This window comes from Sinocyclocheilus rhinocerous, unplaced genomic scaffold, assembly GCF_001515625.1.
Source record: "Sinocyclocheilus rhinocerous isolate Xijiao unplaced genomic scaffold, SAMN03320098_v1.1 scaffold1276, whole genome shotgun sequence".
NCBI lineage: Eukaryota > Metazoa > Chordata > Actinopteri > Cypriniformes > Cyprinidae > Sinocyclocheilus > Sinocyclocheilus rhinocerous.
This window is the reverse complement of record NW_015630032.1, coordinates 154,164-171,873: the sequence shown is the minus strand read 5'-3', so window position 1 is coordinate 171,873 and position 17,710 is coordinate 154,164. Positions and strand designations below refer to the sequence as shown.

The window sequence follows — 17,710 nt, the reverse complement described above, 5'->3', positions numbered from 1 at the left end:
ATTTATTTTTTTTACAGAAAAATGAGCCTAAATGAACCTGATTCTATGTAGGAGAATCCAACTTCAGTTTCACAGTGTTACTCCTTCACGCCGGCCACATCAAAATAAACCACTCACATAGTCAGACCATGATGTCAAATTTGAACCGTTGCGATTATTTGCACATTCACCCTCCAGTGGTAGAGCCCATTGTTAAAGCGGAACAAGCCAGAATGTGTGTTGTTGGATGTCTTTCTTTCAGTCTGTACGGTCGGGATCAGTGGAGCGGGTTCTGGTGCCCTAGACGTGAACTGAATCGTATGGAGCCACAAATCCTCTTTACAGTCAGATGTGAAGGCACACCGCAGGGTTCACGCTCTGACACTCTTACTGCTCCCAGACTCCTTAGTTTACTAACAGCAAGTCTCTTTCCTGTACGTTTAAACATACCAGTTCCTATAGGAGCCGAAGCAGTGCACTTCATGTGTATGAGGGGAAATACGCCCTGTGTGTGATCAGTGGCATATGTGCGAGAAGGTTGCACGAGGACATGATCCCCAATGGTTGCGAGATTCCTCACAGTAACATTTCTGTCTGAACTTCAGCTGACAGTTGGGTTCCTTTCTTGGGGCAGAGCACAAACGTGAGGGTTTTATATCTCTTGTGCCTTGCTGTCTGAGTCTCCCTCAAGTGTTGTGGTATTTTTGAAGCTGAGTATATAGTTTGCTGACTTTAAGAGCAGATCCTGTTGTGATGTTCAGTCGCTCGCTGTGTAGCATGTGTGTGGTGTAGACAGCAGACCACACAGCTCACCTTCCTCCTCCTCTACCTCTGCCTGCTGTTCTTCTGCTTTTATGGTGCAGGCTTTATGGGTACTGGCTAAACATCAGAGTGGTAGTGGGAAAAGCGCATGCTTGTCGAACAGGGTGGGCCGCCAATGTAAGGCCCGTTTTTATGTCCACATACACACACTGTTAAACTACACTACCTTTCAAAAGTTTGAGCTCAGTTAGGTTTTTTTTTTTTCTGAGAGAGAGAAATTGTATTAAATAGCTCAAAAGTGACTGTAAATAAATTTAAAAAGTTACAGTAGATTTCTATTCCAAAAGGTTTCTAAAGGTTTCTGCAAATATATTAAGCAGCACAACTGTTTTCAACATTGATAATAATAATAATAAATGTTTCTTGAGCACCAAATCAGCGTATTAGAATGATTTCTGAAGGATCATGTGACACTAAAGACTCAAGTAATGGCTGATGAAAATTCAGCTTTGCTATCACAAGAATAATTTACGTTTTAAAATGTATTAAAATAACACATCCTCAAACTTTATAAATGGTATTGTAAACCAAGAGGATAAAAGCTTGTACACCAAGAGTGCCTTTGTTAGCATAGCATTTTGACCACTTCTTACTTTTCTTTTTTTGTCTTTCTCTTTCAACAGGGAAACAAGAAACTCTGCCCACAATGCAACACCATCACGTCGCCAGGGGACCTCAGGCGTGTGTATTTGTGAGCAAAACAGCCCGAATTTTTTTTTTGTTTGTTTTGTTTTACTTTTCGTTTCCATTCGCGCTAGTGTTTTTGGTTTCCCCACTGCCTGAGGGAGTGAAGTATCGGCCTGTCCATGAGAGGCTCGAGCACCGACTCACACTGACTTTAAATGGGGACTGACTTCACAAGCATAGGACTAATGAGGACTGTGTAGACTCAGTTCTCTACTATAATTGCTTATGTGAAGAGCCTTCCCGCCTTCCCTCTTGTGTTGGTCCATGGTCCACCCTCTCCAACGTCAGCTTGGTTCCTTGACGAGGAACTTGTTGTTCTCAGATGAAGGAAAGAGTACTCATACTGTCCCTCCACCCGCACTGCTGCTGCTGCTGCTCTTCGTCTCCCACTTTCGCAATTTCTTCTCCAAGACCGCTGACGTCAACCCGACTGGAACATCAGCCTGACGATAAGAAGAGACTTTAAACGGACCACCCGAGGCTCTCCAGAACACCTCGACCTTGATTCTTCATTGTGTTCTCGTTCACCCCAAATCATTACTACTTTTGTGGTGTTCTAGTGATGTCAACCAAATTCAATGAATCAGTGCAAGCACATGTATAATAGTCTCTGTATGTTTACAGTGTTGTGAGTAAATGGCATAGAGAACAAAACACACATGCACACACATGGACATATACACACACACACACACACACACCTATACAGAAGTATATATTGAATAAAAGTCCTGTTTTAGTTGGGGGCGGCTTGGGTCGGGAGGGAAGGGATACGTTTCAATCTTGGTGAATAAAAAAAAAAAAAAAGAAAACCCTCTGTATTTTTAAAGCAGATGTTGTTGTCTTGAAGTTGAAGTTGTATTTCATTGTACAGGAAGAAATTTAAGTAATAATAATAATAAACTACTCGAACTAGGACTTAAAAGATTTAGGTGTACATTTTTCATTGAAATATACAGTAAAAACTAGATTTAATCCTGAAACAAGGGAAAGTATCTTTCTTTTTCTTTGCTTTTTTTCTAAGAAATGGAAAGATTTGCTTTTATTCACCCACGTTTTTGACTTTAATGCTGAATGCTGTCTGTCTGTTACAAACAATTGAAATTAATGCTTATTCATTCCATTGAACATACAGTATTAAGACCCCTGACCGGTTGCATATTATCAGTTTGTTCCCTCAAAAAAGGGACTTTTCTGAAAACGTCAAACACTTAGGGTGGTTTCATTTATAAGTTACGTTCAGATTTCCTCTCATAGACTTTTTTTTTTTCCCCCCTCAAAGAAAGAACTGGAAGAGTCAAGACTTGTTTCCCTGACTGGCCGACTGACTGACTGCTCACGTTTTCCCTAGGAGTGAGACTGTGTGCTTTATATTTGTACATCTATGTGTTCTGTGATTTCTGTATTGATGTAAGCGCAAAAAAAGGAAGAAATGAAAGGTCATTGCTGATCCCAACACCACAATAAACAGTCAAATGTTATAACTTATTCCACTGTTATTTAAATCTTCACCATAGCTGTAAAAACAGCTGTACCAATATCCTCAAGATTTACACTTAAAATCATTGTTTCCAGATGTAAAATACCTCTCTCTGCAACTATTTTGTAAAATACATGTAGTAAACAAGGATTAAGGTTGACTCTTTGTATTCTTCCTTTGCCGAACAATTCGTTCCTGCCCCAAAGATGACAGATTGCACAAGATGATTGTGTGATATGATTTGTGTCCTTGAATATTCTTGAAAATGGTACGTGTCTTTTCCGTTTGTAAGTTACATTTGACATTATTAAATGACTGTAAATCTGAACTGGTCACCATGTGCTGGCTTCATTCACTGGTCTGCCCAGTGAAACTATACCAGTTTTGAATACTCTAGAAGTGAAGCTGGTTATCATGTTACCACATGCTATCATAGCTTTTGAAGTACACCAGTCAATATTTGCCTATTGAGTTTCACGCAGCAAAACAACTTCCTAACGCATTGCAATATTTAATATCGATGTGCATTACACTGCATCCGGTAGAGATAATAATGAGGTTTTGAGACTAACCCATTGATTTCATATCTTCCCCGACACTAAGTGCAACCGAATTGGGTCTTCTTTTTGGACCTAATTTTGGACCTTTTTGGAAAAAAGTGTTCCATTCTGCCATCTACAGGCTTTACCCAGGTGATGTACTACCTGAACAGTATCAAAAGCATAAGCACCACACACTTTAACGATAAAGACTAATTAAAATTTCATGAAATTACAAGTTGTAATTAAGAAGTCGTCTACCTCCCCAGTAAAGCCTCTCATCCCAGGCCAAACTCTACATGCTGTATTGGAGCACTGTGGAGCAAATAGTAGCAGGGTCCATAAGCATTTTCAGATGCCTGTAAAATTTTGATAGATGTTGGAAAATCAGCAGGAGATTCTATTAAGTCCTTGTAGGCTAGCTCCAGCCTCTTGTTGGAAGTGTTTGTGGGTTCTTTTGAAAGGAACGAAACAAGCTCGGAAAACCTGTAAGTAAACAGCAGTTATGTTGTTGAAGTTTATGGACGTAATTATGGTGCACATTCAAGTGAAGCCATTTTTTATTCTGTGTCAGTCGTTTAAAGTTGCATTGGGGTTGCATTGTTAACTAAAATCATTACAGTAGTTTTTGTTAACTAAAATACAGGTAAAGCTCAAAATATAAATATTAGATACTTAAACAAAATCTGAAATGTTGCCTTAGTAACTAAATTAATAAAATAAGTGCAAAAACTGAAATCAAAAGAAATGTACATTATTTTATTTTTACAATTTATACATTTTATTTACATTTCATTTGTTTATATATATAACAAATGCTGAATGCTGTGAGTCAATGAAAAAATTAATCACATTTTTCTGTAATTAATCGTGATTAATCATATTAATATATTTATATTGTCATAATTTCACACTGAATCTCCAAATTAATGTAGAAACACGCTATATTTTAAATATGTGTTTAATGGCATCTTTTTACAGATCAGTATCATTGATACGAATTCTAGGCTACTGACGTCTCAAAATGCATTTTCCCTGTTATAGCCATTCATTTAACATTTATTAGGCATTGAAATAATAACAACTTTTAATTTAAGTGAACTAAAACAGTCTTCACATAAACTATAAATTGTATATAAACTATAAACTGAATATAGCTTTTTTCAAGCCACAAAATTTCTCTTTTTCTCTTTGAAAAGAATTCTCTTTTTCGTTCCTTTTTCCCCCTATAAATGGCAGAGACTGCAGCAGATTTTACTTTAAAAGCCCTGCTGTCTTTCTAAACCCTGATGCTTATGACATGGATAATCCATGAGTTGGGAGAACTCGTGATGGATCTGACAAACATTCAATTTTCTCCCAACTCTTTGTAGTCATTTAGGACTTTTTAACAAATTTAAGACTGTTTACGAAGTCACTCACCAAAAATGGGCCTTTTTATATAATTGTGCTCGTTTTTGACGTGATGTGACATGTGGCCAAGTATGGTGACCCATACTCGGAATTAGTGCTCTGCATTTACCCATCCAAAGTGCACACACACAGCAGTGAACACACACACACCGTGAACACACACCCGGAGCAGTGGGCAGCCATTTATGCTGCGGCGCCCGGGGAGCAGTTGGGGGTTTGGTGCCTTGCTCAACCTTTGGGTTACGAGTCCGATTCTGTAACCATTTGGCCACGACTTCCCCTCCTTGTCCGTTGAAGCCCAAAAGAGAACTCACTGCACCACTGGCGTGCTGTCAGAAGCGGCTTGGGAGGGGGGAACAAAGGCCTCCTGTAGCGAATCAATGGAAAATATCCATATTCAAAATGTAATAATCACTTTAATGTAGCTTGCGCCAACAGTCCTACACGGAAGCAGCTCTGGGCGGATGACGTATGAGTTCAGCGTTGCGCATGCGCTGGTGAGTCTCGTGAAAACCAACGTTTGTTAACAGGAGCAAAGGAAGCAAAGTTTCCTTACTTTAGCAAAGGAAAACCAGTCTCCTCTTGGTTTATATCGAAATCCTCCGACATTCTTCTTTACAAATCCTCGTTTTGTACTTCTAATAAGTGACCGTTGTTTTGTTTTGATCTCTCCCCTGCTCTTCCGCTTTCGTCACTTCTGAGCGGTGCATGCGCAAAGCCGACCTCATATGTCATCCGCCCGGAACTGCTTCCGTGGTTGGCTACATTAAAGTGATTATTACGTTTTGAATATGGATATTTTTCTTACAGAAACGCACCGATTCACTACAGGAGGCCTTTGTTCACCCCCCAGAGCCGTGTGAGACATTTTTTTTTTTGAATGGGCGCTTTTTATTTCACTTCTTTTGGACTGATGCACTGCGACACCCGCTGAGTGCCATTAAACAGCTTGAAAGAGCAAAGACAATTTTTAATATAACTCCGACTGGATTCGTCTGAAAGAAGAAAGTCATATACAGTACACTTAGGATGACATGAGGGTGAGTAATTTATGGGCTAATTAAAATTTTTGGGTGAACTAACCCTATATTATTAAGTTCTCTGTAGCATCTTATTGTGCTTTCATATTCTATGTATTTGTTCAATAATTTTTCCAACTTGTTTGCAGTTCTGGAATAATATTTTTCTTTTTCTTTTTTTTGTTAAAAACTTTTAGTAAAAAATAAATAAATAAAATAAAAAAATAGTATATAATACACTTTTATAAAAAATAATTTTTTTTGTTGTAAAATGTAAAAAAAGTTTTTTAGCTTGACTCATTATATTTGATTAGTCTCTATTAGTTAAACATTTTTAGTACAAAAAAACCCTTATGATAGCGTGTTCATATAGTCTACTGTAACAGTAGCTATAATATACTTTTATAAAAATTATACAGTTTTCTCTGAACTTTATTGATCCAGTTCATAATGAGACACCTGATATCTGGTTGATGTCTATGATGTATCCTCAATATTGGTGATACCTTGTAGGGACAGGGATTTAATGGTTACCAGAGGTCAGACTGGGGTCCAGGCAGTAATGTGTCTCCTATGTAGTGGTGAAAAAATTTACCTGTGGTTGGATCATCTCACCTCTCTACCATCTAACCCAAGTCTTTACTTACTGTCAAAGGCTGTGTATTCCAGACAGCCGCGCGATCCATAGAGTGCATTAGGCAGGCTGCGGGCTGGGCTCGGGTTACTGCCCACCCTGTGGCCCGAGTGGCGCTAGAACCAGGAAGAAGCCAGATGAGTGGAAGCAGATCTATAGAAATTGCTTTTGGAGGTCAAAGCCATCCCTGATGGGGAGTATAAAGTGTGGGGGCCATTATAGGCAGTTTACAAACATCTCCGCAGACCAATCAATAGGACAGGCCATCTCTGCTGCGTTGGGTAATTCCTCGATCGCATTGGCTGTCTGTACCAATGGTAATTTACACCTTCATGTGGGAATTTTACTGTGTCTCCACCCCTTCAGTGTCCACTACTTCCTGGTTGAAGTGCTTGTACAACTCATTCAATTAGGAGCCTCTCCTCTCCTCTCCCAGCCTCTTTATAAGATCGATTCACTCAAGGTGCTTGACAGAAGAAAAAAAAAGGCTTTGGGTATTTTGTTATGCGCTGGAGTAGGAAATTGAGGAATGTTGAAATGTTTGGCCATCTGGCATATTTTTAAATTGCTCATCCAGGTTTAGTGCTGCAAAATAGCATCTCCAGAGTGCATTTAAACTACACACATTGTCTTATTTTCAGGAAGCCAATATAATGACAATTTACTGGTTGTGCATTAGTTCCACTTGACCATAAGTGGATAGAGACAGATTAAATTCCCTGTAACATAGACAACTGCTTTTGGTCATAAAGTCATATTTGCCAAACAGGGGTGGAATTATAAAAATGTTTGCAAACTACTGTCAATATATAGGAGATACTGGGGTTGAAAATTAGGTACATGGGATGGAATTATCACCACACATGATCACCTTCCAAAATTAATACTTTTATTCAGCAAAATCTGACCAGCATTAAACTGATCAAAATAGACAGTAAAGACATTTAGAAAGTTTCAAAATAATTGTATTTCAAATAAATGCTTGATCCTGGAAATATCATCGTGTAACAAGTTAGATTTACTTCTACTGGACGCACATAGATTAAACAAAATTTGATATTTGTGTAAATATGAAAAGTCTAATTATGGAAGTGACTAACACACAATGTTTAACTGCTAGTGCATACTTTATGTATATGTTCAAAAAAATTTCCAACGTGTTTGCTGTTTTAGAATAATACTTTTCCTTTTTTTTAGGTTAAAAACTACAATTTAAAAAGTTCAAAGTTTTTAGTTAAAACTAAAACAGCGTTACAGATGTTAGAGCAAAAAAAGTGTTACAACCATCCAGTTTTCCATATTCCAAAGTCTTATCTGCTCATTTGGCAGTGCACTTAAATTAAGGCACCCATGAAAACTTTTGGATGGTTATGGTTTATAGATGCAAAATGTCCCCTTTTCTTTTGTCTTTCACGAGCTGCCTGGAGGAATTAGATGCTTGTGTTTGAAAGCTTTGTTCTCTAGCTAACGTTGTGGCTAAAGCCATACTGAATTGTTCTTATATTCACTAATGCTTACAAGATTGCCTGGTGACATTATGAGGATTTAGCAGGGACGCTTGTTTAATAACGAGGTGAGGTGAAATGGTTTGTGTGTTTGTGTAGGTGATTGTGCATGTATGTGCATGCATGTGTGTGTGTTAGCACTGACAGGATTACCATAAACCTGCTCGCGTGAAAGATGAGATATTAAGACTCGCTGCCGTCGACTCTTAATGGGCCAGCGTGGGAGTGTTGTTGTTCCCCAGGCTCAGTAATCTCTCCCAAGACCTATTTATTACCAAAGAAAATCTGCTGTAGCATTCATATCCGCTACTTCCCTGAGATTACACATATCAATCACAAGAACAACGTATTACGACCCCTGCAACAAGCATCCATACTCGATTTATCCTCTGTCGCCTGCCGGAGTGTTTACCAACTTTGTCTGCCACGTTTGAGAAAAAAAAGAAATGAGGCCTGACCGACTGACCTAAAAAAAAATTACAAAACAGGCTGTCTGGCTTTGAGGGCCTGACCAGGTAAAATAGGCTACTAAAAGAAATTTATATTTTGTAAAAATGCAATGCTAAAAGTATCATAGGAAAAATTTAAGTATTCATATTTTAATCTCATCATAAAACTCTATAGTACATATTAAAAAAACAGCTTTTGAAAATGTCAAAGTAAAAAAAAAACACTTAAATAATAATGTCACATCCCAGAACTCAGGTCTGCATTTGTTTTAAATGAGAGATTTATTCCCAACATTTCTGAATGCAAGCAGGCCTACTGTATAGAAAACCATTTCAAATCCCTAAGCGGCCTGCAGGTGTCTTGTAGTACAGCACGCGTCCCACATGAGGGCGCTAAGCACTGCTAAAGATTTTGGGAGAGACTAGCGGGTTCAAGGCAAGGTAAGCTCCCTTTTGGGGGAGAACGTTTTTGATATCTTGAATCGTTTGGTTTCTTATTAGCAGCATAAATAGACATTTATGCTGTATCCAAAGACATTTTGACACAGTAGTCATGTGTATGCAGCTGATTTCTCAGTGTTTTTGTTGCATTTGTGTGTGTGAGGAGAATACACTTGCGTGATAGCAGTTCCCACGTGATTTTATCAACTCGCCACTACATTATTTAGCTATTTTGAGTCTAACATGTCCACAGGATGTTTTTGGTGTAACACGAGTCTTGTATTTTGTAGCATTGGGCCATATTTTGCACACAATCATCACTTTAAAATTGCTAGTGGCCTGTCAGCCAAACAGGCTGTCACGATAATGTTCATATGATGATTGCTTGCAGCTTTTAAATCAAATAATTTAATAATAAAAAAATAATAATAATGTAATATTATTAGAATAATAAAAACAAATTTTTTTTTGTTATGTCAAAAACAACCTGAGTTTCTTGTCTCACATTGTTTTATTTCAGTAAAAGACTTGCTCAGTCCAAAAATAAATAAATAAATAAACAAACATACATAGCCTATACATAAATATTTATTTATTATAGAAGTAGGCCTAAGTAAATTTTGGCTTTATGTTTATACAGGTCGGAATTTAATTTAAGAGAAAATTCAAAATGTGTTGCTGTTTGCAAACTGTGTTACTTACATAATTTAAGGTATAAAGGTTAAACTGGACAAAGAATGACTAAATGAAAGAGAACATAGGCTTACAGTTATGAAAATTGAGTTCATATGCTTAGACAACAAGACAACAAATGAGACAACCATTGTAGTCCTTATAACAACTTGCTATTTTTTATTTATTTATTTAAGAGCACAATATTCTCTCTTCAGCAGACCTAATTCTTAAATCCAAAACTGCCATCCTTAAATCCTTTACATAATTTCCCAGGACAGAGTTTTTTCAAAATAGGCTCCATGGAAAAGTTCAGAGAAAAACAGTGAAAAAAAAAAAAATAATAAAATAAACAAATAAATAATCTAACAGTACAGTACTATGAGTAGAAAAACAACATAGCTTAATATAAACTATTTATTTTCAAATAATATTTTAGACATAATATCAAATATCAGATTTTCACAGTATAAATTGGGATTTTATACAAGAAACTGTATAGATGCCTTTTAGCATGGGGGTCCCTCGCACAAGGGTGATCACATTTGGGTCTGTGGCATCTAAAAAATAAAAAATGTAAGTGGAAAGTGGACTTTATGTTCCATAATGTAACCAGACAAAATGCTAGTTTGCAAAAATAATTATTAAAATGTCAATTGGCTAAGTGGAAAGGGAAAGTTTTTAGAATGCATGTTGATTTCATGTAAATTTTAATTTTAAGCTTATTAAAACCCATACAATTTTTCTCTGTGATACTGAAAAAGCATCGCACCCAGCTATCAGTAACCTCCCACATGGGCACGAGCAGTTGAAACTTTAGACCCCCAGCAGCCCCTCCGCCACCCACTCCACACATACACCGCTTGCACAAGAGAAGCCTTTGACTCTGCCGTTTCATCTGCCCCGCTCATCACCTTACCTTTCATCTTCCGTCTGCCCAGGGGGCAAACACTGGCCCTTTGTCTGCAAGTCGGGAAGCTGGGGTGTAGGATGTGTGGCTCTGCTATTTCTGTGTCCCTTACAGTATCTGTCTGTCTGAGAGGCAGGTGAATGACAGACAGGTCTGAGCGTGGCCTCACATGAGCCTATAGTGCCACTCACTCACAAGTCCTGCTAGATCAGATGTAGTGAATTCAGTTTGCTAGAATATCAATATCGCTTCCCTTTAATCTGGTTTAACACAGTCTTGCGAAGGTGTTTGCGCAGTTTGTGTACTGTCTTTATACAGAAATATGTTGAAGCAACATGTTTTCCGAGGCTGTTTAAAGGCTTATAATAATGGCTTTGTTTGGTATTCTCTCTCTTTCAAGAACAGTACTTGTACTGTAGCCGTGGCTCATCACACTCCATTACTTTGTTTGTCTTAGCGAGGATATGCTCCGCTAATTGTGTAATAATACCACTAACTGTGTGTGTTAAACTGTCATAATCCTGCGACTGGACTTTAGCGTGTTTATTGGGAAGAGCCTCTAATTAGGGGATTTTTACAACGCTTAGCAAACGTTACACTTGTTGCCAAACAAACACAGACACAGTACATAGTTAATGTTGGCTTTGTTGTGAGGAAACAGTGTACTGTACTGTTAGTAACGTTATTTATTGTGAGGTGTTCTTGGTGCTGTTAGGACACTGTAAACATGTTTAAGGAGTTTGAGATCACATACAAATGACTCTATGAAGTACAGTACATAGTTCACTTTGAGGATTTCTTTATTTAGAGATGTAAATGGATTGTTCATCCACAAAAGCAAATTCTGTTGTCATTTATGGTTGTTTTAAACATGTATGACCTTCTTTGCTTTGTAACGCTAAAAAGGAATTGTGTTTTCCAGGACTGGAAAAGTTGGTTCTTTTCAATGATTCAGTCAAACTGGTTCACAAATCAGACTGAATGATTCATTATTGAATTGGTCTAAATTGTAAGGGTTTTAAAAAACCTGTATCCGAAAATCATTGATGGCTGGAAAGATTATGAATTCATGTTAATTCATTAATCAAAAAGTGTTGGAATCCTGAAGAATGCTACCCTTTTCTATCAAATTAAAGCATGACCTGCTCCCTAAAAAAACAACAAAAAAAAAATACCCTAAAAGTACCATAAAAGTGGACCACATATACTGTTCAAAAGTTTAGGGTTTGTAAAGGTTTATTTTTTTAAATTGTAAAATAATAATAATTAAAAAAAAAAAATTTAATTTTACAACTGTTTTTAACTGATTGTACACTGCATGGTTTTTCAATAGATTTTTAAAGGATCATGTGACACTGACTGGAATAACAGCTGTTGAAAATTTAGCTTTGCCATCACAGTAATAAATTACATTTTAAAATACCTAAAAATAGAGAACAGTTATTTTACATTGTAATAATATTTCACAATATTACTGTTTTAAATTAAAAAAATTTTTTTTTTTTTTTATATATATATATTTTTTTATACAAATATTTTAAATATTTTTTTTATAAATGCAGCTTTGGTGAGTGTAACTTCTTGGTGACTTCTTACCATCCCCAAACTTTTCAACAGTAGTATATATAGTTCACCGTCTGCCTAATGTTTTGATGCTATGCAGTGTGTTTTAAGCCATTGACTGAATTTTTAAGCCATTATTTACTGAAAATCTTCCCCTCCATGATATAAAGAAAGTCAGACAGGTATAGAACAATGTAAAAGGGTGAGTAAATGATGACTGAATGTTAAACCATCCCTTTCGTTTAAAGGGTTCTGCTGGTTTAAAACGAATCAAAACATGATCAAGTATTTTTAGTTCGGTCTTGGTTTGTAGAGACTGAAGAGAAATAAACTATTTTCCTCTTAATATTCTGATTACCTTACAGACTTTTCTATACTTCCAACCCATTTCTAATCCTCATGTCTTGGCAGCTCTTGAAAAAGAGAGAGAGATCAGGCATGGGGCAACAGTTTGTCCTGGGCCAGACGCAGTAGTAAGATAAGGACAGAGGGATGTTGTCTTGTTCAGTCTGTTATCTCTGACAGCAGCGCCCTGATCCTTACAGTCAATATGGTGAGAGAGCAGGAGAATGTTGGCTCTGCCTCGTCCATCAATCCTGCTGGGCAGACCATTGTTACCTGTGATACATGTCTGCCATCATTGATATCTGACCTGCCAGCTTTCAGAGTGTGCTTATTCGCTCTAGTACATTCTATTTTATTTGATATGTAGAGTATAGTCATGCCATGGCTATTCTTTGGTTTGTCCTGTACTTTTGTTGTCAGCGGTACATCTTTGAATCCACTAGAGGGCAGCAAGTAAACACATTTAAGGGTAATTTTGTATTTTATCTATGCCATTTTTAAGGCCTGTTTCCCCTTTACAGTCTACTTATCTTGAATTATCTTGTTAAACTTCTGAGGAGATCTTTTTTTGTTGTGGTTGTTTTACATATGAATGCAATCTATGTAGGTACTTGCGTAGAGCAGGAGAGGCATGCTGAAATGTGATTATGCTCCTTTCTTACTCTCTTTCTTTCTCTTCTTTTCTTTCTATCATCCTCTCTGTCTTATAAAGAAAAGGTAGAGTATGATGGCCCGAGGCGGCCGTGACTCACCTGTGCAAACAGGGGGTTGGAAAGACTGGTTTTAAATCCGCCAAATCCACTGTATTCTGTAACTGACTGCCAGCTTGATTTTCTGCCTTAATTAACCACAAATCTTAGTATTTAAGAACTTTGTCTGTGCCATTCATGATGCTAAACATTCCTTCTTTTAGTTGCAGACAGTTATCAGCTTTACAGAAGAGGAGGACAAGTAATGTTTTGATTCACTAGGATTTAAAGTAGAACTAGGGAGAGAGAAAACACCATTGCAGGTTAGTATAATCCATGCATCATTCATGTCACTGTTGACTTTATGTTGGGACATAAAGACATGTGATGTCATTCTGTTTCCCTTGTTTGTGGTCCACGTAACATCTCTCTTTACTGTGAATGTAAACATCCCAAGAGTGCAAATAAACCTTATCGCTCTTCCTATTAACTCCCAGTGTAAATATTGAGACCATTCTGAATATGAAAATGCTAGTGTGTTTCTTTCTTCATCTACCAGGATGTAGCATGTTCTTTGTTTTCCCATGGCAAAGATATTGTTTTTTCTCTCTTTCCAGTACAGTAAAGCAAATTAGTCAGTTTTCATAAACTCAGAGTCATTCATCTGCACTATTAATGTTTTTTTTTCTACCCAGTGATGTCAAAATGATGCCAAAATCTCTGTCATTAAATGCCTTGGGGTCCTTGTTTTGTTTTTGTTTTTTTTCTCTTACTCTAAAACCAAAGACTATGCAAATCTGACAGCTAATTCCATTATTTCCTTCTTTGTCTGTCCATTTTAAAGTATGTACAGTACATGTTACTTCTGCTGTAGCATGAAGCCTCAAGGGAAATATATTTGACTAAGTCGCTTTCTCACACTCACAAAAGTATATTTAACATCCTTGTTAAACCAACACTGTACAGCTGCTTTTGTCTTGCATCATTTTAGCTTACATTAGATTTGCAATGACTCTGCAAACTGTCTACCTCAGTCTAGCCTGAATACCAGTGTTGTTATTGTTATAAAACAATTAAATAATGTTTTCTCAATTGAAATAAAATTTTAATATTAGACGGGAAAAAACAAAGTAAACAAAATTATATTGAAAATTTGAAATGTTGCTTGAAATAAAGTTCAAGTTGAAGTATTAAAATGACTAAAACTACAACTGAAATTAAAATAAATTAAAGCTAAATAGAAATGTTTAAAAAACGATTTAAATTCAAATGGAAACTGAAAATATAAAAGCTAATATAATAGTATATAAATAATACTAAAATAACACTTCTGAATGCCCTCATGGCTATATTTGTACCAGAAAAACACGGATGGCACAAAAGGATGATGATGCCAATTCAGCATACACCAGCTGGCATTCATTCAAGTGTGGCTCCTGCGCGAGGATGTTTATTCTTAGATGTACTCTTTAAAGTCCTTCTATATCCTCTGTCAAAAAAAAAAAGACTGGAGCCTGGCCCTCCCCCAGCCTGCCTGTGTGCACGGAGGATTTTGATGTGGTGTCAGACAATGGACGATTTAGAGATTTCCTGTTTCGGAGTGTCGTATGATTTGTCCTCGGGCAGTGATGTTTAAGAAACCTTTTGTTGTAGAATAGGACCAGTGGAAACTATACTAAACAATTAAATAATGTTTTCTCAATTGAAATAAAATTTTAATATTAGACGGGAAAAAACAAAGTAAACAAAATTATATTGAAAATTTGAAATGTTGCTTGAAATAAAGTTCAAGTTGAAGTATTAAAATGACTAAAACTACAACTGAAATTAAAATAAATTAAAGCTAAATAGAAATGTTTAAAAAACGATTTAAATTCAAATGGAAACTGAAAATATAAAAGCTAATATAATAGTATATAAATAATACTAAAATAACACTTCTGAATGCCCTCATGGCTATATTTGTACCAGAAAAACACGGATGGCACAAAAGGATGATGATGCCAATTCAGCATACACCAGCTGGCATTCATTCAAGTGTGGCTCCTGCGCGAGGATGTTTATTCTTAGATGTACTCTTTAAAGTCCTTCTATAGCCTCTGTCAAAAAAAAAAAGACTGGAGCCTGGCCCTCCCCCAGCCTGCCTGTGTGCACGGAGGATTTTGATGTGGTGTCAGACAATGGACGATTTAGAGATTTCCTGTTTTGGAGTGTCGTATGATTTGTCCTCGGGCAGTGATGTTTAAGAAACCTTTTGTTGCAGAATAGGACCAGTGGAAACTATACTTCCCAAAGGTCCTTTATGTCACCTGTTGAATACTGGGATTGCGAGCCATTGTGCGGTGATTTACACAGGTAACGTTGGCTCCAGTGACCCTGGCTTGACATGCGCAGAGTTAACAGTGTATTTGATATGGCTGTCTTTTTGCTTTTACCAGATCTTTCTGTCAGGAGAGCAGGCTTTGTGGCGGACAATGCCTTTTGTTGGCGGGCACAAAGAAGAGGTTTCAAACATCTATTCACATTTCTACTGTGATTATAGCACATGGACGTATAATTTCATCATAGAGGAACAACATTTCTGCCATCAAAAAAGAACATAACTATAAAAATCAGTTCAGTTGCCTACAGCGCTTATCCGCTGTATGTGTGGTTTGGTGCAGGTGTGAGATGGATTATTATATTTTGGAGCTCAGGCATTCTGTTTGCTTCCTGCATGTCAACTCCAGCGCTCCTGCATGAGAGCGTGAGACATGGCGACAGGTAAACAGGACTGACAGGGAGGATTTAGTTCATTTGCAATATGTTTTTGCATGTCCCAGCCTGGAAATGCTTGTTCTCTGGGCTAAATGTTCGAGACCTAATAAGCATATGTGTGTGTGTGTGTGTGTGTGTGTGTGTGTTGTTTTTGCATGTCCCAGCCTGGAAATGCTTGTTCTCTGGGCTAAATGTTCGAGACCTAATAAGTGTGTGTGTGTGTGTGTGTGTGTGTGTGTGTGTGTGTGCGTGCGTGTGGGTGTGTGTGTGTGTGTGGAGTAAGGGGGGATTGGGATGGGAAGCCAGAAAATGTGTGTGAACAAGAGAGAGGAGTGACAGAGAAAGAGAAGAAAGAGATCGGGACAAAAGAGAGAACTGGCTTATTGAGAGAACATCAAACGGCTCTCTTGAGGCTCTCCTGCAGGACAGGTTTTGCTCATCTGCCACTTCCATTGAGAACAAGAAGAGCCAAAACCACATCCACATCATTGTTCCTTTACTTTCTCTGCTCGACTTTTATCATGGCATCTGTAAAAACAAAGATAAAGTTTATTGCTTCAGTGTACTATTTAAGTCAGCTTACACTTCTCAGTCATTTCCATCCATGAGAGATGATGAATAAACAGATTATCTATATTGTGGGTACAGATTCTGTTGAAACTGCTGAGAGGGAACATTTATCTAAAAATAATTCTGACATCATCTACACACCTTTGTTGTTTAAAACCTGGAATTTTGGTCTTGAATGCAAAAGAAGTAGTTTAGCAGAATGCCCATGCTGTTCATTTCCATTCAACAAAAGTAAATTAGGACTCGCAGATGACTGTTAAGCTCCAAAAAAGCACCATAAAGTTATTCATATTCTATATTTCAAGTCTTCAGAAGCTAAATGATAGATTTATTTTAGAAATGGACCAAAAGTTGTTATTCATTGAAAGTCATACACAAAAATTTGGGTTTCGATTGACATGAGGGTGCGTATATGGTGTATATATATGTGTATATACTGGTGTATAAAATCGGTAAGATTTTTAAATGTTTTTGATGTCTCTTATGCTGACCAAGGCTGAGTTTATTTGGTCAGAAATACAATAATGACAGTTACATTGTGAAATATTACTACCATTTAAAATAACGGTTTTAAAATGTAATGTATTCCTGAGATGGCAAAGCTGAATCTTTCATAAATCTTCTGCAACATTATAAATGTCTTTAATGTCTCTTTTGATCAATTTAAAAAGGCATAGTTCACCCCAAAATTCTAATTGTCATCATTTACTCACCCTCATGTCGTTCTAAACCTGTATGACTTTCCCATTGACTTTGGTTACTAACATTCTTCAAAAAGTATTTTATTCAGTGTTTTATTTTGCTTACTATTGCTTTAATACATATTAGTTGAATAAAATAACTATTTCTTTTTTTTTTTAAAAAGCAAATCTTGCTGACCCCAAACTTTTGAACGGCAGTGTACATTATGTGTACATTAATATCTTCAGGTCAGGGTTATGTATCTTTGACATGTCTGAGCATGGCTGGAGGCCTTTCAGACTTCCTTCTAGATTAGTCTTTCCTCTGTCTATAAATCCCACTAAGCCTTTTGCTCTTCAGAGACAAGATGATGAATCCAGCCCAGTAATCTGAACCCACTATGTCTGTAAATATGTTTCAGTCAAGACCAATGATCATGCCTTAAATGGGACATCTTCAACGGGACCTCATCTTGGTGCCCTCTAGCCTTGTAAGAAACAATAAGAGCTCTAAGCTGAAGTCAGAGAGTATCAGACACCTAGCGTGGAGCTGTCA

At 37.1% G+C, this 17,710-nt stretch overlaps 1 protein-coding gene across 3 annotated transcripts in view; it reads left to right on the top strand.

Annotated features, from left to right (window-relative positions):
- The window catches only part of LOC107739829 (E3 ubiquitin-protein ligase RNF220-like), a 134,868-nt gene extending 133,229 nt beyond the window's left edge, over positions 1 to 1,639 (top strand). For all 3 annotated transcript variants that reach the window (XM_016552040.1, XM_016552039.1, XM_016552038.1), the window contains one exon: positions 1,425 to 1,639. In XM_016552040.1, coding sequence (XP_016407526.1) covers positions 1,425 to 1,496 — 72 coding nt within the window. In that variant the 3' untranslated portion in view covers positions 1,497 to 1,639. The remainder of the gene's footprint in view (positions 1 to 1,424) is intronic.
- The last annotated feature ends 16,071 nt before the right edge of the window (positions 1,640 to 17,710 follow it).